Source organism: Babylonia areolata, chromosome 29, assembly GCF_041734735.1.
Source record: "Babylonia areolata isolate BAREFJ2019XMU chromosome 29, ASM4173473v1, whole genome shotgun sequence".
Taxonomy (NCBI): domain Eukaryota; kingdom Metazoa; phylum Mollusca; class Gastropoda; order Neogastropoda; family Buccinidae; genus Babylonia; species Babylonia areolata.
The window spans coordinates 5,271,225-5,295,349 of NC_134904.1; the positions used below are offsets into that span (position 1 = coordinate 5,271,225).

Consider the following 24,125-nt stretch of genomic DNA (forward strand, 5'->3'; position numbering starts at 1 on the left):
AGACAAACAGACATTATTAGCTGAATGATTTTTTCCCCTCCCCTGCCCCCATGCTTTATGTTGTGAAGTTACGACAAGAAAGCTGTTTTGTTCTTGTATACATGCAAACGTGTTCAACTAACCAAGTCTTGCCATTTGATTTTGTAGTTTGCCTTTCCTCACTTTTCCTGTGCCCTTGCCTCACAGTTTGAATTTGTTGTGTAAAGACATTCTTCCACTTTATATTACAGATGTATATTTTCAGTTGTGCTGTAGAATTAACACAATTATTCAGTGGAATAGAACGGCAGGCAGATGTTTTGGTTGTGATGATGGAGTCTCCCATCGGACCGACAGACGAGTAGGCAGGTTGGCTTATCTGTCGGTGTGTGTCCTCATATGGGAGAAGGGTCCGATTCTGGATGCGCAGCACTTCCCACAGGTGTTGCAAGGGACAACGTCTCCAGAAGTTGAGCCCAGCTTCCTTCGCTCATGCTTCTCCTTAATGGCCAGCAATGTACCGCAGGATAAACACATACTTCCAAATGGGGGTCTGAAGGGGGTATAGGGAGTGTAAATTTCAAACTTTCACCAAATGCGCATCATTGTTCCGTTTTTGTTTGTTTGTTTGTTTTTTTCGACGTTCACTGGAAGAGATATGTTCAAATCCATTTCGAAGCATTAAGGTTTTCACTTTCGTCCATTCAAGATGTGAGTATGTTGCTTTCTGAATTTTGAACAGAACAGTGAATGTGAGTGTGTGTGTGTGTGTGTGTGTGTGTGTGTGTGTGAAAGAGAGAGAGAGAGAGAAAGAGTGAGAGAAAGAGAGAGAGAGGGAGCACCCTTTAACTGCTAACCACTGTGAGTTTCATGTTTGACATCATATTTTCTGTGGTCCAGGATAGTGGCTAACGCCATCTGAGTTAGCAACAGTGACATAGCATGAGGAGAGAGAGGCGGAAAGACGTGACATGGTCGTCCTCCTGTGGAATCAGACTCAGTTTCACAGGACTGAGAAACGCATCACCAGTTGTGCTGCAGTTTGCTGAAATTTTTACTGCAACACGTTGGTTGTTGTCGTTATATTTTTGATTGCTAGAGTCATGAAATATATGTGCCGTCAAAAGAGGGTGCTAGTCAGGGGTGCAAAGGGGAGATAACCTACTTCGGGAGGTTATCGGCCATAGCTACTTTTGTTTTCTCTGCATAGGCGGGTAGTAGTTTGCACAGGACAGGAATCAGACCCCTGCCGGAGTCTGCACTAGTGGGTCATGGTAAGTATGTTACTTAAACGTAATTTTAGGAAGAAAATTTCCTTTTGAACAGCTGGGTTGGATGTGTCAGTGTGAAAACAACAGTGGTGAGAAGTTGAACAATCAGAGCAGGTTTTTTTTTTTTTTGTTTTTTTAAGATCGATGTAATCTCAGCCCTTGTGACTTACTGTCAAGAGCTGTATGACTCGCAGCAACAACGGTGATACTGAATCTCCGTGACGGTGCCATAAAGGGAGCATAAATTCTAATCAGTCTGCAGACTGATATTTTTTGTGGCAAAGACTGCTCCTGTGACATACTCTGCAGTAGAATAGTGATGCATTTGTCGGCAAGCTGTAATATAGGAAATTGCTAGGGTCAGTACCACCCCCCCCCTCCCACTCCCCCCGAAAACGGAGTAAGGTTGCCTCAGTGGCAGGGTAAAAATGGTCATACTCATATATAAGCCCACTTGTACATACTAGTGAACATGAGAGTTGCAGCCCATGAACATAAAAGAAGAATCTAGGGGCAATTTAAAAAAAAAAATTCTTAATCAAAGGGAAAAGCAAAATGATGTGTCTTGTAGCTGACAGTGGGTAGGAAAGTTGGTACTTATTATAACAACTCACTGCAAGTATAGTAGAACTTTTAACTAATTTGCAGAGAGAGATTTGGGGAGAGTTGCATGACATGTTCTTTATGAATAATGTTTAAAAAAAAAAAATCTCAAAACAATTTGGCATCAGTAGTAAGGATTTGTAATTCACATTCAGAACTGAAAAGAATCTCAAAAACATATTTCAAAAGAAATTGGTTGGTTACAGTGTGTCCCATTGCCAAGCACTGTAAACCTGTCTGTACTCATTCAGCCGAACACTGTTCTCCATCTATTGTACAGTTTCAGTTTCAGAAGGAGGCGTCACTGTGTTTGGACAAATCCATAATTTAATTACACATACTTAACCGTGACCCAACTAGTGCAGACTCCGGCAGGGGTCTGACATTCCTGCCTGTGCAAACTACTATCCGCCTATGCGGAGAAAACGAAACTACGGCCGATAACCTCCCGGAAGTAGGTAACCTCCCCTTTGTCCCGCTGGCTAGCGCCCTCTTTTTCCGGCAGCCATTATGACTCCTGTCCTGTGCTCTCCATACGGCTAAGTTTTTTCCTATTTTCTGTCTGTCTGTCGATTCTCTGGCATTTCCATAATTATACACTGCTCCACATTCTCAAGGCAGATGCCTTACCACCAGCATTACCCAGTTTGTCAGGTCTTGAGTGCATTCCTACGTACATATTTGTGTACTTCGGATCCACTCTCTTTACGCATACCCAGATTAAAACACTCGACTGTTGGCCGCCGTTCTTTCTCTGTCTCAGGACCTATGTTTGGAATGAACTTCTTCTTTCACTTCGTCAAGTCTCCACACTCAGCTCTTTCAAGTCTGGCCTTAAAACCCACCTCTTCCCAAAATAGCCTCCCTTGCCTGCCCTTCCTTGTCTTTAGTTTCTACAGTTCTAGAGTTATGCATGTGTTTGAATGGCTGGTGTGAAAGCGCTTTGATTTGTCTCTGCACAAGATTCAGCGCTATATAAATACCATTATTATTATTATTATTATTATTATTACTTGTCAGACTGGATTTCTTCTGCAGAATTTTGCCAGGGGACAACACTTCCGTTGTCTTGGGTTCTTTCTGAGTGTGTCAAGTGCGTTGCTGCACACTGGAACATGTTTATCATCTCATCCGAAAGACTAGACGCTGTTTGATTTTCCTGTCAAACTTCAAAGAAAGGGCAAGACCAGGATTTGTATTTGTATTTGTTATTTTCCTTTTTATCACTACAGATTTCTCTGTGTGAAATTCAGGCTGCTCTCTCCAGGGAGAGCGCGTCGCTACACTACAGCGCCACCCTTTTTTTTTGTATTTTTTCCTGCATGCAGTTTTATTTGTTTTTCCTATCAAAGTGGATTTTTCTACAGAATTTTGCCAGGAACAACCCTATTGTTGCTGTGGGTTCTTTTCGTACGCTAAGTGCATGCTGCACACAGGACCTCAGTTTATCGTCTCATCCAAATGACTTTTGTCCATTCACTTGAACACAGATGCTTATGCACAGTGTATTGGCAGATAAGCATCTTAACCAATCTGCCACCTTTCTTCTCAATAAATGTGCTTCTGTTGCATGTTTCTTCGGCTAGCTGGTTGCTTTGCAGCTGTGCACAAACTGAGAACACCCAACACAAGACCCTAGTAATGTACTTGATAGTATGTGGTAGTATATCAAAGGTTTATTTAGTGTCGTGTGTGTGTGTGTGTGTGTGAGTGAGGGAGGGGAGGGGAGGGGAGTTACTGGTGTGATTTCAGTCTGAATGGGTGTTTACATTATGTTGTGTGTAAATCAAGAAATAATGTGAGGAATATGATACGTATGTGCTTGCTTGCATGTTTACATGTGTGCATGTGTGTGTATGCATGTGCTCGCTTGCATGTTTACATTTGTGTGTGCGTGCATGTGTGTGTCTGCATGTGCTCGCTTGCATGTGTACATTTGTGTGTGTGTGTATGCATGTGCTCGATTGTATGTTTACATATGTGTGAGTGTGTGTGTTTGTGTAGATAGAAATGTGATGAACCTGTAAACTACCCTCATCAGGATTGTACTGAAATGTACCCGTTAATTATTTGTGTACCCATAGGTGTAGAAGGACAGAAAAATGGCTCAGCAGTTTTGAAAGACATTGCCACTGGAATTTTTTGTGCTTGTATACACTGTATTTGAGACAAAATGATGTAGGCTGTCCTGAAGATCCCTGTCGTCCTTGTCAGTATTTGATGGTGTTATGTGTTCATTAGTTCAGTTCACTATTTTTAGTCTTAATTTCATTTTAACTGGTTTCTGCTTGATTTGAATCTTGTGACCAGCACACATACAATACTCATTTTACTTCTGAAAACGTAATATCGATATGTTTTCCTTTCTATTTGCTTCAGTGAAATAATGTGAAAGAACTACTGCTGTGTTTTCATAGACATTCTGTGCTTACAGAAGAGAGAACATTTTCCTTTTAATATGACTGTGATCCAACAAGCTCAATGAAATTAAGAATATATTTGTCCTTTTTAATTTCCTTCAGTGCCAGGGGGAAAACAGTAGAAAGTGGTGTTTCAGGTCATAAAACATTATCCAAAACAATAAGCCTAAAACTGAGAAAATGGTCTGGACATATACCCCTCTGGATAAACTGTGTGAATTTTCAGCCTTCCAGAGCTTTTTCTGATGATGTCGTCAGTGTGTGCACATACATAAATACATATATGGCAGTCAAGGGGTTTTAAATGGTAAGCTTGGAACAAAGATTGTTGCTGTAGGTTCATTTCCATCATAACTGCACAGGAGATGCTAGCCTTTCATAGTAAAAAAAATATATATATATATATATATATATATAAGAAGGTGAAAGGTCCCATAGACTTTAATAACCATCAGCAGTCAGTTCATATTCACTCTATCAAGGACTCGCCATTAGAAGTTGGGGCCCAAACACCACCTTCTGCTGCTTTGACGTTCCTCAACCAAAGTCACACCTGGGCCGAAATTGGAAAAAAAACAAAAACTGCCTTTCCCCAAGAACGCAACACCTATGCTGAAACAGGGGCCTCGAACCCTATTCCGTGGTGAACAGTGGGGCAGAAGGTCCAAGCCTAGCCACAGTGCCTCTCCACATGCATTGGAGGAGAAGGTGGAAACAGTGGATCTGTTTTACAAGATCATTTCACTTCTGCATCACTCACTCACTCATTCCCTCGACCGCTGGGGTCGCTGGGGGGACACGAGGAAGATGTCATAGCTCACCACGCCGTTCTGTTGGCAGTTGTCATGAGGAGATCTGGCATCGTCATTTTGGTCCATTCATTGACGTTGTTGGACCAGCTCTTTCTCTGCGCCCTCCCTCTACAGTTCCTTGCAGGATGGTTTTGGAGAGGGTGTTATGTCGTATGACGTGACCAAACCATGCCATCTTCCGTCGTTTGACAGTCACCAGCAGTGGTTCTTGGGGCCCAACAAAGTTGCTGACCACGTTCTGCACATAGTCATTGGTCTTGTGTTCCTTGTAGGAGATGTGTAGTAGTCTCCTCAAGCACTTGGTTTCGAATGCTTGGATTCTTCTTTCTGTTTCTGCCATCAGTGTCCATGTCTCACATCCGTATAAGAGGATGGAGACCACTAGTGACTGCATACTACCATTTAGTAGGCCAGTAACCCATTTCAGCCTGCTTATGTTTGTGGTGTTGTACTGAGTTTGAGCGTACCTCTACATCAATGTGGGTCTGCATCTATGTATGTGTGTCTGTGTGTGGACCGACGCACAAGTAATACTCTCTTATACCTTTCACAGTATCGTTGTACAAAAAAGAAAAGAAAAAAGGTTTGCTGTGTTTGTGGGTGTGAAAGAATGCCACTCATAGTTTTAGAGAGAGTGAGAGACACTGCAAAATAATGTCTACTAGATTTGTGCTAAAACTACACCATTGGAGAGAGAGAGAGAGGAGAGGGGTGTGTGTGGGGGGTGGGGTATTTGGTTTTGTTTATATATATATATATATATATATATTGATAGCGGATTATGTTTAAGGAATGGAGTGATGGGTTGTGCCTGTACTTTTTTTTGTACTCGGTGTTCCAACAGTGCTTGTTAGTTGTTTTGAAGACATGTTTTGTTGTGATAATAAAGGGCATGTGTACTTTAGTACTGGAACATTTTAATTTTCCAACTGGTTTTTATTTATTTATGTTTTATAATTATTATTGTTATTTTGTTTCTGTTCTGTTTTTTGGTTTTGTTTTGGTCTTTTTTCTTTTCTTTTTTGATTGGAAATTTCAAAGAAAGTTATTTTTCTCTTCATGATCTTTTTCTGACAAAGTACTACTTCTTTTTTTTCTGCGTTGACTTAACAAAATCATGTTTCATTAATTTTTTTTCCTAATGTTCTGAATGGGATTCTTTTGTGTTCTTGTTGTTGTTGTTGTGAAGTTTCCTTCTCATGGGAAACCATTTAAACTCAATAGAAAGTATGGTTTATTTATGTCATTTAACAACTGAGTGAAGAAAACAGCTGAAAAGCAAAGTTATTGTATGTCTTCTGAAGCTGTTTTTAGATCCCTAACATTCATAATTTGAATGAAGGGATGCAAAATAAAGCTATCTATGTTGATCTGTGTGATTATGACATACATATATAGTGATTTCTTGCTTTTGTTGTTACATGTTTTTTGTTGGTTTTTTTCTGTTGTGAAGCAAAGTCTATGCAATTTGAAATACGAGACTATGCATTGGTGGGATTACGGGGTTTTGTGTGATATGTTGTACATTTTGGATTGCTATGATGATGATATGTATTTACACCACATATGTTTGTTAGAACATTGCCAAAAATCAAAATGGTCAGTAATCAATAATGTGCTTTTGTTTGTTTTTGTAGTTTCAGTATTAGTTTGTGTGGATGAAAGTAATTTGCTTGTGTGTGTGTGTGTGTGTGTGTGTGTGTGTGTGTGTTGCTCAGTCTGTTGAGAAGATACTGACGTGCATGCATGCAGACACACTAACATGTACTGCCAGGCACACTTCCCACACACATACAGAGAGGTTCACTCTGAATTACCACCCAAAAGTGGTGTGCAGACACATTAACATACACTGCCCACACACTGTACGGACACATTAACATACACTGCCCACACACTGTACGGACACATTAACATACACTGCCCACACACTGTACGGACACATTAACATACACTGCCCACACACTGTACGGACACATTAACATACACTGTCCACACACTGTACGGACACATTAACATACACTGCCCACACATGGTACGGACACATTAACATACACTGTCCACACACTGTTCGGACACATTAACATACACTGCCCACACACTGTACGGACACATTAACATACACTGCCCACACATGGTACGGACACATTAACATACACTGCCCACACACTGTACGGACACATTAACATACACTGCCCACACACTGTACGGACACATTAACATACACTGCCCACACACTGTACGGCCACACACTGTACGGACACATTATCATACACTGCCCACACACTGTACGGACACATTAACATACATTGCCCACACACCGTAACATACACTGCCCACACACTGTACGGACACATTAACATACACTGCCCACACACTGTACAGACACATTAACATACACTGCCCACACACTTGTGCCCAAATCCAACATGTTGAGGTATAATTATATTTTGTTGCCAGTGACAATATATGCCAAGCCTCAAGACACACACACACACATACACATAACTGTTACAGCACATAATTATTGTTGCCACCATGTAATGTCGCGGGTGCACTTGATTTATTTTTTGTGTACGTTGTTGCAAGCGACAAAAAGTGTTGAACATGTGACAGTATGTGCCTCAAAAGTCAGCACATATTGTTGCCAGCACATTCTGTGTGTGTGTGTGTGTGTGTGTGTGTGTGTGTGTGTGTGTGTGCCCAGCAATGATTTATTCTGCAAGTCTACAGTACTTCACACTTTTTTCCCACAGATTCATTTACAAACATCATAACAACCAGCATCCAAAACTGTACCACAGTGGATCACACTGAAAAAATAAACTGCTATTCAAAGATGAGAAAACAGAAATTATCCTTGCTCCCTAAAAACTCTTTTTTTTTTTTTTTTTAATAATCACCTTTCCCATTTTGCACTTCCATTTGCATGGGCACTGATGACATTCTTTGTCTTTTTTTCTTCTTCATTCCAAAATCTTGGAATCGTATTTTGGTGAATGAACTTGAGGGTGGGGAAAAAAACTTCCACACTTAATCTGTGTGTTCACAGCACCACCAACATACAAGAGGTAGAAATAAGAAGACACAATTCTCCATAGCAGACAACACATGCACACACACACACACACACGCACACACACACACCCACTCACTCACACACACACACACACACACACACACACCCACCCACCCACTATCCCGCTCTTTCCTTTCAAGAGCATGTATCCAATATCAACCCGGCAGCCAATTAATTTTGCAAATCTGAAAAAAAAAACCCAGCTCAATCCATACAACATTTCCACTGCAATGGGTATGTAAGAACACTAGTCTGTTATCAGTCTTGTCAATTTTTTTTCTGTTAAGTCTCTTGCTGGGTTCATCTATACTGGCCTGTCGGTTTGGTCCAAAGTCACCTCCTTCACAGAAACACATCACACGCTTCTCTTACAGTCTCTTCACTGGCTCCCCTGTTCAATACTGAATCAGCAATGAACTTGCACCTGCCCTCTTTTCCTCTGTTTCTGCCTCTGGTTAAATATATTTTTGAATTTTTTTTTTTTTTTGTTCCTATTTTTCTATGAACTATTACTCCCACTTTTCCAAGATTCCCACCATACATATATAATCCACATTTACATACCATCCTGTCAGCTGCGCTATTCGTCTGATCTTGTCTCCTTTGCATCCTTTCCGTCAGAACCAAGTCTGTTGGTCAGCATCTTTTTTTTTTTTTCTTTTCACAGCCCGACTGTCTGGAATCAATTCTCTGCACAGATCAGGTGCTTTTCTTCTTCGGTTTCACTGAAGACTGGAGATTTTTCCCATCTCCCAGGTCAACATTTGTGCAGACCTGCTCAGTGCCTGAACCCCCTTCGTGTGTATATGCATGCAGAAGATCAAATACACACGTTAAAGATCCTGTAATCTATGTCGGGGTTTGCATGCACACCCCCGAAAGCGGAGTATGGCTGCCTACATGGCGGGGTAAAAACGGTCATGCACGTAAAAGCCCACTCGTGTGCATGCGAGTGAACGTGGGAGTTGCAGCCCACGAACGCAGAAGAAGAAGAAGAAGAAGAAGCAGTTAACTCTGATTCCCTCGCTTCCTAGGCGGACACGTTATCACCCGGCCAACGCTCCACTCCTGTATTATCATTATTATCATTGATACAGTATGCAGGTAAAGTGTCGTCTGCACATCCACCCTATGTCCCTTTCCTGCCCTCTCTCCTCCCTCCCCCCCCCCCAACCCCCACCTCCCCATTCCCTCCACTCCCCAACCTTCTCACCTTCCCAACCCATCTGCTCTTTTTACAGTTATTATTATTACTATTATTGTTGTTGTTGTCATTGTTGTTGTTGTAATTACTATCATCATCATCATTATCATCACTGTTACTGGTATTTCAGTTATTACTGTCATCATTTTTTTTTCTTCAAATTTACACATCCTTCGTTTTCCGTCTCACCCATGCCCATGATCATCATCTACAATCCTGTTGTACGTGTTTTCGAAGTTCGGTGGAGGCTGGAGAGGCCTTGACATTACGACACTCTGTGATGGATATCTGCTGCAGAGGCAGACAGATGATACCAGCCAAGGTGAAGGCCGCACCAATGGCGTAGAAAGCGTTCCTCAAGTTTCCTGTGGTGTCTGCCACGAAACCTGTCAACCACACAACTGTTCACATTGTCAACGCTGAAAGTTTCAGTTTCAAGGAGGTGCCAGAGCATTTGGAAAAGTCCATGTAAGCTATACCACATCTGACATTGGGTTACGGAAACAAGAACATACCGTGTACCCAGCATGCACACCCCTGAAGACGGAGTGTGACTGCCTGCATGGCGGGGTAAATAAACGACAAAACAAAACAAAAACAACAAAAACGGTCATACACGTAAAATGTTACTTGTCTGTATGAGTGTGTATGTGTGCGTGTCTGAAATATGATTGAATGACACAGGAAACGAATGATGAGCGCCCAGTGGCAGCCGTCAGTTAGCTCTACCCAGGTTGGCAGCCTGTTGTGCAAATGACCCCGTGTTTGTAAAGTGCTTAGAGTTTAGTCTCCGACAAAGGATAGGTGCTATATAAGTAGCCATGTCAATCAATTAACCCTTTCACCGCCTGTCAATTCAGTCAGAGTGCAAAATTCCCTTGTGCAATGAACACAGTAAATATGGTGTGTATGTACAGCTGGGGATTCCCCCTGTGATGGGTAGAAAATATGACTTATCCTATCACCGAACATTAAGAGCAGTAGGTTCATGGTTAACAGACCCATGATCTGGTCACCCTTCAGTGACATGGGTCCTCTACGTAGCTGCTGCATTGCGAGTTTGGCAGTGAAAATGTTAATAATGAACCAGTGACAATCAAATTTCTATTTCAGTTGTGAATGTGTTCCTGAACAAGTGAAAAAAACAACAACAGTGCAACAGTTTAGATTTGTAGATATAGAACAGAACGTTTGCATAAGGTGTCCCTGATGTGTCCTCGGAAAAACGAAATGAGTGCATGACGTTACTCCACGGCTGACTAACAAGACAGACACACAGACAAACACACCTGCCAAAGGCGGTCCCACGAAGGTCCCGATGCCATGGTACATGCTGATGACACCAAAAGCCAAGTTGAGATGATCGAAGCCCATCAGCTGAATGAGTACCATCAGCTGCAGCACCACAAACATCCCTGGATGGACAGAGACACCCAGCTGACTGACAGACGGCAGATGTGACGCGTGGGTGTCGCATGTTTCACGCGCGTTCGTGCGTGCATACACACACACACACACACAAAAATTACGCCAAGTTTGATGAAAATCAAACACCCGTGCTCCACTGTCTGGTGTCACATAATGGAATATTACTGCAGCCATTACTCCTCCTCCAACTACTGCTATTTCTATATTACACACAATGCGCGCTGTGCACGCGCATACACACACATACACTACCCTGTTCTTTCCAAACACACACTGCGAAGAAGTGTCGAGAGCAACGTATTATGAGTGAAGAGTTAGCATCAAGTCAAGATAACCTCTTGCTCCATACGCAATTTAAGATAACCCTTTCCTGCCATGCCAAGTCATAATTTACTATTGCTCCATTGGCAGATCAGGATTTTTCCATGGCAAGTCAAGTTTTTGTCCTGTACTTTTGGCAAGTGAAACAGTTCCATTACTTCATAGGCAAAGAAAGATGATTTATCGCTTGCTCAATCAGTGAATCTTAATTATCTCTTTCTCTGGAGTTCCCACTGTCTGGTGTCAAGTCATGATTTTCCATTTTTGTTCATTGGTGAGTTGGGATTTTTCTTTGCTCCATCGGTATGTAGAGATTTTTCCTGCTCCCAAAGTTCCCATCGTTACATCAGCATTTTAAAGATTTTTTTCAGCATGTCAGCGTTTCGCAGCTCTCCTCCAGAAAGTCAAGGTTTTCATGTCGGTATATTAATAGCAAATAAAGATTTCCTTTTGTTCCAATAGCAAATCCAGGTTTCTCATCGATCCACCGTACAGAGTTCCCTCCACTGGCTGCTCCATCAACAAGTCATATTTTCTGTTCAATGGTCCGTCAGCATTTCCAGGTTTTCCCCTGCTTCACTGGCAAGTCAGGAATTTCCATTGTTCTGTTGGCAAGTCATGATTTATAGCGTTAGTAAGCGAAAACTTTCTCCACTGGCAAATCAACATTTACACCATCGGCAAGTCATGATTTACACACACTGTTGGTAAGTCTAGATTTTCATTCATCGCACAGCAAAGTCTCTATTGACCTCATTTGATCCCTTGACACATCAACTGGCAAACCAAACTTTGCTGTTTTTTTTCCAATTGAGGGTTTTCCATTGCTCGATGTAAAAACAAAATGTTGATCCGGCACCATACCTACCATTTATAACTTTGAGTGAATCATAATAGGCTTACTCGTGCAACACACTTACTTTTGGACATGCAGTTTGACCCCTTTTCACAGCACCGTTTTGTCAGAATATAATCAAAATGAACACAATAATGAATAAACACTCAAGGACAGGAACTTGCTCTCACAGACATGATTTACTTAAAGAAACTGCAAACACTTCCCTTCTGTTTGCACGCACGCAGATACATAGACAAGATGTAGGGTGAAAGTAAAATCAGAAATCGTTCTGCTGACTTCCTTCTCTGTCATACCACACCACTATCTTCATTCCATCTCCCTTCCCACACTCTCTCAATTGACCGACAAATGCACCACACAGCGAGGAGTATATATCATGGATGGATGGATGTAAACATGAATGTATGATTGTCAGTCGTGTATGACTATGACCATCAGTGGAGGCAACTGCCGTCTCAACTACGTGGGCTAGAATTTTATTGTAGTGGAGAGTGTCTTGCCCACGTTACACCCCACTCTCTTGGCCAAGAGTGCTTCAGGACAGTCAGCACTGGGGTCCCAAAGGGCCAACTAGCCCCAAAGGCTGCACCACTAACAGCCATTGCAATCTTGCCTCTTAGTTTGAGAGTCATAGTCCTTCACAAAAGACTAAACAGTAAATGAATTCCTATTGCAGTGGAGAAACCATACGTGCAGGTAATCATCAGTCTTCTGTCATCAGTGGGTGAAGGTGGGTGAACAGGTATAATGTCACAACTCCTCCTTACCCCCGAACCCATAGACCACCCTACCCATCAACTTCCACTCCCAGATTCCTTTTTTTCAGGAGGAAGGTGGCATTATGGTGGCAAGATGCTTACCTGTCAATACAGTGCCCGCGAGGGTACAGGTTTGAATCCCGGTCTCGCCCTTTCTCTAAAGACTGACTGGAAAATCAAACTCAGCGTCCAGTCAAGGTCCCATGTGCAGCATGCGCTTTGAGCACTGAAAAAGAACCCATGGCAACTTAAGTGTTGTCCTCTGGCAAAATTCAGTAGAAGAAACCCACTCTTATAGGTACACAAATATATTATGCATGCGCTTAAATCCTGACGGTCAGGCATCTACCTAGTAGACGTGGTGTTGCGTATATGGATTTGTCCGAACGCAGTGACGCCTCATTGAGAAACTGGAATTGAGACATCAGTGAATGAAGGCTGGTGAACAAGTCTGATCCACAACCCTCACTCAAGTTATACCCCCCACGCCCCTAGACCATCCAGTCCCTCAACCTTCACTCCCATATCCCACCAGCAGTTCCCCTATAGATGCCCTTGCCCTGACCTATGCAAGAGCCAAACAGCAGTGAGTAGCCGAGCATCAGGTGGTACTTGTACAGCAGCGGCAGGAGGCAGGTGACCAGTCCTGCCAGGATCAGGGATCCGTAGTTCAGGGCCAGCACCAGACGAGGGTGATAATGGGCGATGAGACCCGTCAGGAGACGCCCCACCACATTTCCGATGCCGATGGTGGAGACGAGAAAAGCCCCCTGGGAGGCGCTGAACCTCAAAAGTTCTGCGACCGGTGGGAGAAAGGTGGTTGGCACGTACATGCCTGTTCAGGACATTCGTGGGGGTTTATGGTCAGTGCATGGCATGTTCCCTTCATGACAATGATGTATTCATAGTTAACACACAATACATTCATGTTGACAGCATCAAACAGCGTGAAATTTAAAAAAATGATGCAAAATAAGCTGGCACTTCAATTCGTCTTCAGTATTGGCTATCACACTAAAGAAACATAGTTGTGACATCTCAGTATGTATACACTGACTTGATTAATTGTTATTCTTGCATTCATGCATCATTCATTGAAATCTGCAGTGGTTGGCATACACGTATCATTGTATGTATTTCTATTTCTGACACCAAAATATCTTAAGTCCAGCTTGTGGGTTCCTGTTCATCACCATCAAGGCGTTAAGTGCTGGACACAGTTATACCATGCAGAACACACACACTTGCCGGTTTGTATATCAAAGGATCTTGTTTGCAAAAGAAATTTGTTTCCTTTAAAATCAACCAGATTAATTGTGAGAATGCATTTAACCCATTTCTTTGTGAAACGTAGCACTTGTATTTTTGCATTTGTATTTCTTTTTATCACAACAGATTTCTCTGTGTGAAATTCGGGCTGCTCTCCCCATGAGTGGAGTGATGGCCTAGAGGTAATGCGTGCAGTGTTATTTGTTTTTCTTATCGAAGTGGATTTTTCTACAGAATTTTGCCAGGAACAACCCTTTTGTTGCCGTGGGTTCTTTTACGTGCGCTAAGTGCATGCTGCACACGGGAACTCGGTTTATCGTCTCATCCGAATGACTAGCGTCCAGACCACCACTGAAAGTCCAGTGGAGGGGGAGAAAATATCGGCGGCTGAGCCGTGATTCGAACCAGCGCGCTCAGATTCTCTGGCTTCCTAGGCGGACGCGTTACCTCTAGGCCATCACTCCACACTTTGATTACCTGATAATCCTTGGATGTGTAAGAAAGTAACGTTATGATAATTATACCTCTGCCACTCAAAGTGTGGGACCACGGCACGGTTTTAGCACACTGGGGCCCACATAAAGAAAGGCGGTTTGATCTATGGAGACTGATCGTAACTGGAACTCATGCAAAAGAAATCAGCCCGGCCCACTTCTGCAGAGCACTTATGGTGTCATTTCCACTGGTCTCTACGTGGGTGAAAGGTTAATGACTGGGAAAACTGCCGTCTGAACAACAAGGAGACAACTGAGTTATCGAGCGGGGTCGCACTGGAAGTTACATCATCGGCGATGTGTTTGGAGCAAGGGAGGGGTGAGGGCAGGGGGTGGGTTGTGGTGGTGGATGAACACCCATAGCTGAATAATGGAGCTGGGCAGTGCTGGAAGTTGCATTTAAGTTCCAGTTTTTCAAGGAGGTGTCACTGCGTTCAGACACACACACACACACACACACATATATATATATGGAGTGGAGTGATGGCCTAGAGGTAACGCGTCTGCCTAGGAAGCGAGAGAATCTCAGCGCGCTGGTTCGAATCACGGCTCAGCCGCCGATATTTTCTCCCCCTCCACTGGACTTTCAGTAGTGGTCTGGACGCTAGTCATTTGGATGAGACGATAAACCGAGGTCCCGTGTGCTAGCATGCACTTAGCGCACGTAAAAGAACCCACGGCAACAAAAGGGTTGTCCCTGGAAAAATTCTGTAGAAAAATCCACTTCAACAGGAAAAACAAATAAAACTGCACGCAGGAAAAAAAAAAAAAAAAAAAAGAAAGAAAAAGGGGGTGGGGAGGGGGGGGGGGATGGCGCTGTAGTGTAGCGACGTGCTCTCCCTGGGGAGAGCAGCACGAATTTCACACAGAGAAATCTGTTGTGATAAAAAGAGAAATACAAATATATATACACGCAGCACCATATCTGCAAGGCACATGCCTGGCCACTGAGCAGCATAACCCAACGTGCCAGTCAGGCACTGAGTACATGCATCTATATTAATTTGTGTACCTATCATAGTTGATTTCTTCTAGAGACTTTTGCCAGAGGACAACCATTTGTCTTGCCATGGGTTCTTTTTCAGTGTGCCAAGTGCATGCTGCACATGGGTCCCGGCTCGGCAGTTTATTGTCTCATCCGAATGACTAAGACACTCAGGTTTTACTTTTAATTTCCAGCCAAACTTAAGGATAAAGGGCAAGAGCGAGACTGGACTTCAGGCCCTCACAGACAGTTTTGGCAGATAAGCGTTTTAACTCTCTCCATACGAACGGCGAAAGAGACGACGTTAACAGCGTTTCACCCCAATTACCATCATCAAAATATTGCAAGCGAAAGGCTCTTATACTGAAGAGGTGAATGTTGACAAAGAATACCACAATTTTGACGACGGAAGCTAATTGTTGGGTCATTCAGACACCCACTGGACATCTGAGGGGTCTGTGTAGAGGAGAAGAGAGGACTGGCCGTACTGAGTGAGTTAACCATTCTGCCACCTTCTTTGGTTTAAAAAAAAAAAAAAAAAATGTTTCTATGCATCATCGACGACGTGGTTGGAACAAGGGAAGGGGCAGAAGGTGGTGGTGGGGATGAACTCCCACTTAGTAGTTCAGGAGCTACGGACTCTGCAAAGAGGATGGTAAAAGTTTGATTCATAGACGTTAGAGAAACAAAAGTCACAAATGAGAACGGAATAGAAGAACAGAAGAAGATGTGGAAGAACAAGAATGTAGAGGCAAAGAGTGAGGACGGATGAAGTGCAGTAAATCTCATAACTTCTGGAGCTACTGCAAAGGGGGGAAGAAAACTGAAAAAGGCTTGCATCACAGGCGTAAAGAGACACAAAGCCAGACGAAAAGAAGCAGAAGCAAAAAGTAAAAGACAGGGTCACTATCACTGATTCCGTGACGTGATCTGGTCGTAGGGGGCGCTGCACTACTGAACGCATCACCAACATTCTCCATTTCTGACGGTCTCGGGATGGGGACTGAGTTCCGGCAAAGCTCCTCTCTGACCACTCATAAGATCAGCACTCTATGTTATAAATGTATTCACAAATCTGCCCCTTCCTATCTTTGTGGCTGCCTTCACCTCTACACTCCATCTCGCTCTCTACGATCGGCTTTGGATCCCCTCTGTTCACGCATACCCAGATTCAAACACTCCACTGTCGGACGCCGTTCTTTATCTGTCTCTGGACCTTGCATTTGGAATGAACTTCCTCTTTCTCTTCGTCAGGTCTCCGTACTCAGCTCTTTCAAGCCTGGCCTTAAAACCCACCTCTTCACAAGATAGCCTCCCTCCCCTGCCTCTTCCTTGTCTTCAGTTTCTTCAGTTTTAGAGTTATGCATGCGTGTAAACGACTGGTGTGAAAGCGCTTAGATTTGTCCCTGCACAAGATTCAGCGCTATATAAATACTATCATTATTATTATTATATCAGTGATGTTGTCTGCCCACTTCTTTCGCTGTCTGTCCCACCTCCTTTGCCCCTGCACTGTTCTAGAAAGGTTGGTCTCGGAGAGCCTATCAGATCTTGCCACTTGGCCATCAAATCTCATTTTCCTGTATTTTCTCTGTGGTCAGGTCTTCATAGTGACCAACGTCCTGTCTAATGTTTTCCTGACTTATTAATGTAATATGTGGCATTGTGCGAGATATGGTAGAAGAAGAGTATAACGGCAGAGGGGGAACAGATATCTGGTCAACTGCCGGACAACAGAAGAGAGAAAGGGGATGTTGATGTCACCATCAAGCACCATCATGCACTTCAGAGAATCTTGTCCAACCAAAAGCTCCAGATGGTCTCTCGGTACAGATGTTCAGACAATGTGACGTCCTCGGAAATTTCGAGACTGACACAAAATCAAAGCTCAAATGCCAGATATGAATAACGAAGGCAACGATAAGGGAACAATAATGAAGGGCAGAGAAGCATTTGATTCAAGGATGACGGCCTTTGTTCCTCTTCTGATGCACCAAACATTGGGTACGCCTGTGAACAGACTTCATATGCGTGACATTCAATTAAAATCTGTTCTTGTTTGTTTTTTCCAGTGAGATGGTAAAGACTATCTCACGTGCATATATTTGTATTTCTCTTTTTATCATTTTTTTCATATTTCTGGCATATCAAAATCAGGTGAATGTCGTACGGTTATATTCATTAACAAATACAACTTTCTATGTCAAATAAAAATCGCGTAACACTGCAAAATCAAATGCCAAGGATATGATGAAATAACAAAACGTTTTGCAATAGGCCATACCAGGATAAATCATAATTTAAAAAGAACATGCACTAGTTAACAATATAAAAAAAAACTGAATGAAACAAGTGCAGGGCTTACCCACAGACATGAGGAAGCAGGCCAACCCGTACATAATAGCAGAGGGTCGTTTCATCAGACACATGTTAATCCAGATCAAACGACGGACATGGTGAAGACACGGCGATTCAACTTTCGTCGAAGTTTCGCAAATGGTTAGATCGCTTGAGCCGTAAGTGACAGGCTCCAGGTGGCTTTTCTGTGGCACCTCTGTTAAATTGGGTTCGAAGCTACCACTGGCTGCACCAAGAGTTTTCATGTCGTTCTGGTCAACTGGAATGGCATTTGGCAAGTCACTGTGCTGGAGGATTTTTGTTTGTATCTGTAACATTGTATGACTGCTGATAGTGTTGGTGTTCCTGTCTTTTGTGTCAGGATTTCGTGGCTGTGGCACTGTCTCCAAATCGGGAACAGAATCAGTTTTCCTTTCACAACAGAGTATAGAATCTGAAGAAAAACATGCGCCAGCGCTGGAAGTAACATTGTCTTTCCAAGAATCAATGCTCCTTCCCTCTTCAGTTGCAAGTCTATGTTTCCAAGGATCAACATTCCTCTTCTCTTCAATGGTGAGTCTGGGTATCCTTTGCTGATACACATCTTGTACTGCAATTTCTTCATCTTCCTTTATCTCTGTAAAATTTCCATTGCCTGGCTTTTCTTCTTTGGCAGCTCTCTTTTCCTTGGATGCCATCTCCACCACTATCCCCTCCCCAAGTCCATTTCCCTCTCCCCTGCACATACTTTTACTACCGAAAGCGCTGACAGCGGTGGCGGATATTTCATCACAAGATTCGTGCTCAGGTTCCACGACCATCCCTCCTCTGGCCGTAATAGTTTCAGTCAAAGGACCCATTCCAACGCCTTCATACAACTTGGAGGGAATGGTCACCAGAGACGATTTCGCCGATATCACGCCCATCCAGATGCAACCTTCTGGAACGTGTATGGGCTTGAAGGTGGCGCAAGCGAGGCCACAGAGCAAGACCAGGGCTGCGGCCAGGATGGTGGCACCCTTCCAGCTGTAGTGCTGCACGAACAGTCCGAACAGCGGAGCGAAGGCGAAGGCGCCGATGCCAGACCCGCAGGCGGTGAAGCCCAGGGCGAGGGCACGTCTGGCATAGAAGTATTGGCCGACAATCACCACTGACGGTTGATACAGGCACCCCAGACCTATACCTGCACATGCAGCACAGAGCAGTACAAAAGACAGTGGTGTCACAGACTCCCGCCCTGCTCCCATTCCCGTCCCCCCCCCCTCCCCCACTCCACCCTCACCCCTTCCCTGCTGGACTTCACCCCTGAGATCATTCTAGGCAAGCCTCGAATCACCCCGAGAGTCATTTGCAGCCAGTTAAAACTCCTTGACTGCTAGGAAAGAGATGTTTCAAGTCATAAATCAATATCCAGAACAATCAGCCCCAAACCGAAAAAAAAAACGGTCTGAAGATGTACCACTCTAGATCAAATGTCTCAATTTTCAGCCTTTTAAAGATATTTCCCTTCTTTTGATGATATCATCAGTGACGTCACTATCGACGTCAGTGCTAAGTCCCAAGGCAGCCAAGGGGTTGTAAGATTCATGACAAGGGTCATTTTACGTCGTTTTTAGAGCTCTCCCTCGACTAGTTTCACTTTTCAGTTTCACTTTCTCAAGGAGGCGTCACTGCGTTCGGACAAATCCATACACGCTACACCACATCTGTTGAGCAGATGCCTGACCAGCAGCATAACCCAACGCGCTTAGTCAGGCCTTGAGTGCATGCTTACATATTTGTGTACCTATGAAAGTGGATTTCATTTTACGTAATTTCGCCAGAGGACAACACTCTCGTTGCCATGGGTTCTTTTTCAGTGCGCCAAGTGCGTGCTGCACACGGGACCTCGGTTTATCGTCTCATCCGAAAGACTAGACGCTCAGTTTGATTTTCCAGTCAAACTTGGGAGAAAGGGCGAGAGCGGGATTCGAACCCACACCCTCACCCTCGACTAGAATGGATGGACATACTCATTTGTCACATGCCTATATTACAAAATGCACGGGCATCTTCTTTGAAACAGGTTCCAGAGTTATTTAAGGATAATATTACGCAAGAACATGGAAATTGCCCGAATTAACAACATAACACAAGTACAAGGAAATTGCCCGAAATAACTAACACCTTTCACTGACCTCCCACAAGGCCGTAGACGAGAATGACCAGTTCGATGGTCGGACACAAGGTGGACAATATGAAGGACGCTGCGGCGATGACGCAACCCAGCAGTGACACCTTGCGGCAGCCGTGTCGGTTGATGAAGAAGCTTACCACGGGACCTGCGCAGAAGTTTATTTACACATGCTGCTTTAAGTATTAAAAAAAAGAAAAAAAAAAAGAAGAAAAAATAGAAGTGTTACATTGCGTTGCATTATTTAAGTGTGTGTGTGTGTGTGTGTGTGTGTGAACTCAAAAGTCAATTTAATTTTATCGTAAACCCCATCGAAGGAATTATGGACACTAAAAAAAATAAACACAACAAACAGATAACAGCAATACAATAAACTGTGAGCGCATGAAGGATCCTGCACAAGACAAAGTTATGCATTGCGAACGTTAAAACAATCATTTATACTGCGTGCGCGCGCTCGTGTGTGTGTGTGTGTGCGTGCGTGCGTGCGTGCGTGCGTGTGTGTGTGTGTGTGTGTGCGTGTGTGTGTGTGTGTGTGTGTGAATTCGAGTTTGGAGCGGCATAAACTGCTGGAGTTCCATATATTCCAGTTCAAAGTGACAATAGCAAAATGCGATATTTCGCAACATCCGCGATTTCAGTACGGGGTGTGTGACGCAGTACCTGGCTCCAACGCATCACAACAAAACCAGAACAACAGCTCTATACCAATGTTTAACAGGCCAACAGCAGTGTCGGTGTTTCATTATTATTATATCTCATAAATAATCTTAAAATCGAGAGCCAGCGATCAGCAGTCATTAACGCTCTCAGCCATACTGAACGTTCCATAATTATGTATATGTCGACTTATCGAGGGGAAACGTTACTAGCCCAGGGCACAAAAATTTCGGTCTAAGCGTGCGAGATGTCCATTTACACGAGGTCGTGTTAAGCGAGGAAAATTCATTGAGATATAAAAAAAAAACAAAGGCTGCTGGCCAAGACCAACCAATTCTGTGTACCTTGTAAATGGGGAGAGTTACCACTCTTTATTGTTCTTTTCCTCACGGTTTATATAATTGTCCAGTTCATGGCATGGTGATTCACACACACACACACACACACACACACACATACGTAAGCATTCATTCATTTCTACGCTACTGACCTATCAGCAGGTAAGTACCGTTGAGCACTGAAGACACCCAGGAGACCTGCTGGTTGTTGGCGTCGAACTCCTTCTGCAGGGAGCTCAGGAGGACCCCCACGGAGAACCCCACCCCGTCCACCACCGCCGAAATGAGGAAGCTGGCCACCATCACCACCCACGCCCAGCCGCCGTCCATATGCGCTTGCCCGTGAGCGACGACCTGCTGTGATGACGAAGCTAGTTCATCCGGCGGCGTGTGGGGCTGGGAAGGTGGTGGTGGTGGTGGTGGTGGTGTGGTATGGGGTGGTTGGAGGTGGTTGGCATCCTTTTCAAGGCTGCTCATGCCGGCTGGAGGTGGAGGTGGCGGTGGTGATGTTGGTGGTGGGGATGGTGATGTTGGTGGTAGTGGTGGGGATGGTGATGTCGAGTGTGGTAGAGGTGGTGGTGGTGTGGTGGTGGGGTGAGGATGACGAGTGAAGTAGTGGTGTTTGTGGTGGTGGGAATGGTGATGGTGATGGCGAGTGAGGCGGTGATGATGGGTGTGGTGGTACTGGGGGTGACGGTGATGGTGACGGTGATGGCGAGTGTGGTGGTGGTGGCGGTGGTGGGGGAGGAGAAGGAAGAGGTGGTTGGCAGTGGTTGACATCATCCATGTCGGCTGGTGGTGGGTGTGGGTGTGGTGTTGATGATGGTGTTGGCGAGTGTTGGTGGTGGTGGTGGTGGAGGAGGAGGAAGAGGTGGTTGGTAGTTGTTGGCATCATCCATGTCGGCTGGTGGTGGTGGTGGTGGTGGTGGCGGTGGTATCGGTTGGTTAGGGGAGAACGTTTCTGCAGCATGCGAGAAAAGAGGAGGAGAACAATAACTAACAGTTGCAGGAACGAAGGAGTAAGTGAAAAAAAAACCCGATTAGATAATGAATTAACAACGAAATGAATAAACGAATGAACGAATGAACGAAAGAAAGAAAGAAAGAAAGAAAGATAGATAGATAGATAGATAGATAGATAGAAACATGACCCCCTGGAATATTCTATTCATGGGCAAAGTGTGGTATTCTTCGGGACTTCTGAAGAGGGGTGTGAAATAGGCTTTCTTTTTTTTCTTTTTTCTTTTTTTTATATGATAAAAACGGTCACACAAAGGACAACTCGCTTGTTAAAATCACCGTAAACAATTTCTCACCCACACACACGAGCGCCCTGCCCCCTCCTTCCCCGCCCCACACACACACATGACCGCCTAAACACACATGACCACCCACACACATGTCCGCCCCCCCCCCCCCCACACACACACACGACCTCCCCCCCCTTCGACCCCCCCCCCCCGCCCCCCAACACGCACAAACACACACACACACACAACATGCGCGCGCGCGCGAGCATGCGAACAGAGAGGACACGCGAGCGAGCGAGCGAGAGAGGGAGAGAGTTACAAGCAGGGAAAAATGAACTGTTCTGCATAACAGATAAATAACTAATAGAAGAATTTCTTCAAGCTGTTTTCACTATTCTGCTACGGCGCCTCGATTCTTCGGACCCGACAGCTATAAACAGGCTCATGGTCAGCAGCAGCAGCAGCAGCAGCAACGGTAGTAGAGAGAATAGTTGTCTGCAAAATCCTGGCTGTTTTTTTGGTCGTTATAGTTGAGGCTTGTCTACAAACACGCCATTTTTTTTTTTTTTTCATTTCCACGTGTAAATTTACGTTCCAACCGTTTTGTCATTGAAATCCTGGACGTGACACGTTTGCCGAAGAAACGAGAGAGAATCTGAGCGCACTAACTCGATTCCCACACGCGCTAGTATCCCCCCCCCCGCCCCCCCCCCCCCCCCCCCCCCCCGCCCCCCTCCTCTGAACCTTTAGTGGTGATCTTGACGCTAGTCATTTGGATCAGACGATAAACTGAGGTCTCTTGTGCACCATGCACTTAACGCGCGTAAAAGAATGCACGGCAACAAAAGGGTTGTCCGCAGCAAAATTCCGTAGAAAAATCCACTTTGATTGGAAAACAAATACTTGCTGGCAGCAAAAAAACAGGGGGGTTGTGGGTGGTGGTGGTGGGAGTAAGGGCTGATGCTCTCATTGTAGCACGCGCTTTCTCTGGGAAGAGCAGCCCGAATTTCACACAAGAGAAATATGTTTTGACAATAGAGTAATACAATACAATGATGTTGACTGATTGTGATGGCATACAATCTGCGAACCCTTCGCGAAAGTTTTTAATCGTGTACAGTTCGCTTTTATTTTCGTTTCTTTCTAACGTCTTTTCGCGTCCCTACGTTTTATTTTTAAGAGATGTATCATAGTAATCAGGATCAGGATCAGGATTTGGGGCGTTGTTATATACAACTTAGCCATTTTTGGCTTTTTATGCCCCTTCACATTTTACTTTTCATTGTTGGTCAGGTCGTTGACTAGCTCAGTCATTTTATCCATCAAAGTCGTATTTAATTTTTGTCAATAACTCATGTTAATCTATGAGGTTCTTAAAAGTATTTATACTATGGGAACGTTTAATATTGTTTGTTAATTTGTTCCAATAATTTGTTACTGTTACTAAATAATACAAGCTTTCTGAAATTTGTTCTGGAATATTGTTTAAATATTTTGTCTTTACTGTTTCTTTGTTTACATCGTCAAACACATTAAATATTTTGTACGTCTGTATCAAGTCCCCTTGCACTATTCTGTTCTTGCAGGTTACTTCTCGAACCGCCAGCATGGGACCACTTTTGAAAACATGGTACAAAACAGGATATCAAAGTCTGAGTTTTAGGCGGGCTTGCTGGCTTTAGTTTAGATTTGAAATATCGGGCTGGCGGCATCCAGCGACTTTATTTCATGAAAAATAAAAGCTTTTTTTTCTATTTCGTTTTCAATTTTTGTTTGATTTAGGAACATGGAGGGGGGGGGGGGGGGTTCAATATTATTCAGCCTTTGCCCCAAAATAAGATTAATTTAGATTATAAAAAAAAAAAAAAATCCATAGCACATTTGT

The 24,125-nt window shown here is 43.9% G+C and overlaps 1 protein-coding gene across 1 annotated transcript; it reads right to left on the reverse strand.

Annotated features, from left to right (window-relative positions):
* Nucleotides 1-8,468: 8,468 nt before the first annotated feature.
* Nucleotides 8,469-21,467, reverse strand: LOC143275041 (monocarboxylate transporter 12-like). The gene is made up of 7 exons (XM_076579105.1): nt 21,143-21,467; nt 19,997-20,140; nt 18,568-19,002; nt 13,300-13,569; nt 10,658-10,783; nt 9,594-9,754; nt 8,469-8,504 (listed from the first exon to the last, which is right to left on the reverse strand). The coding sequence occupies exons 1-7, from the start codon at nt 21,465-21,467 to the stop codon at nt 8,469-8,471; spliced, it is 1,497 nt and encodes a 498-aa protein (XP_076435220.1).
* Nucleotides 21,468-24,125: the final 2,658 nt, after the last annotated feature.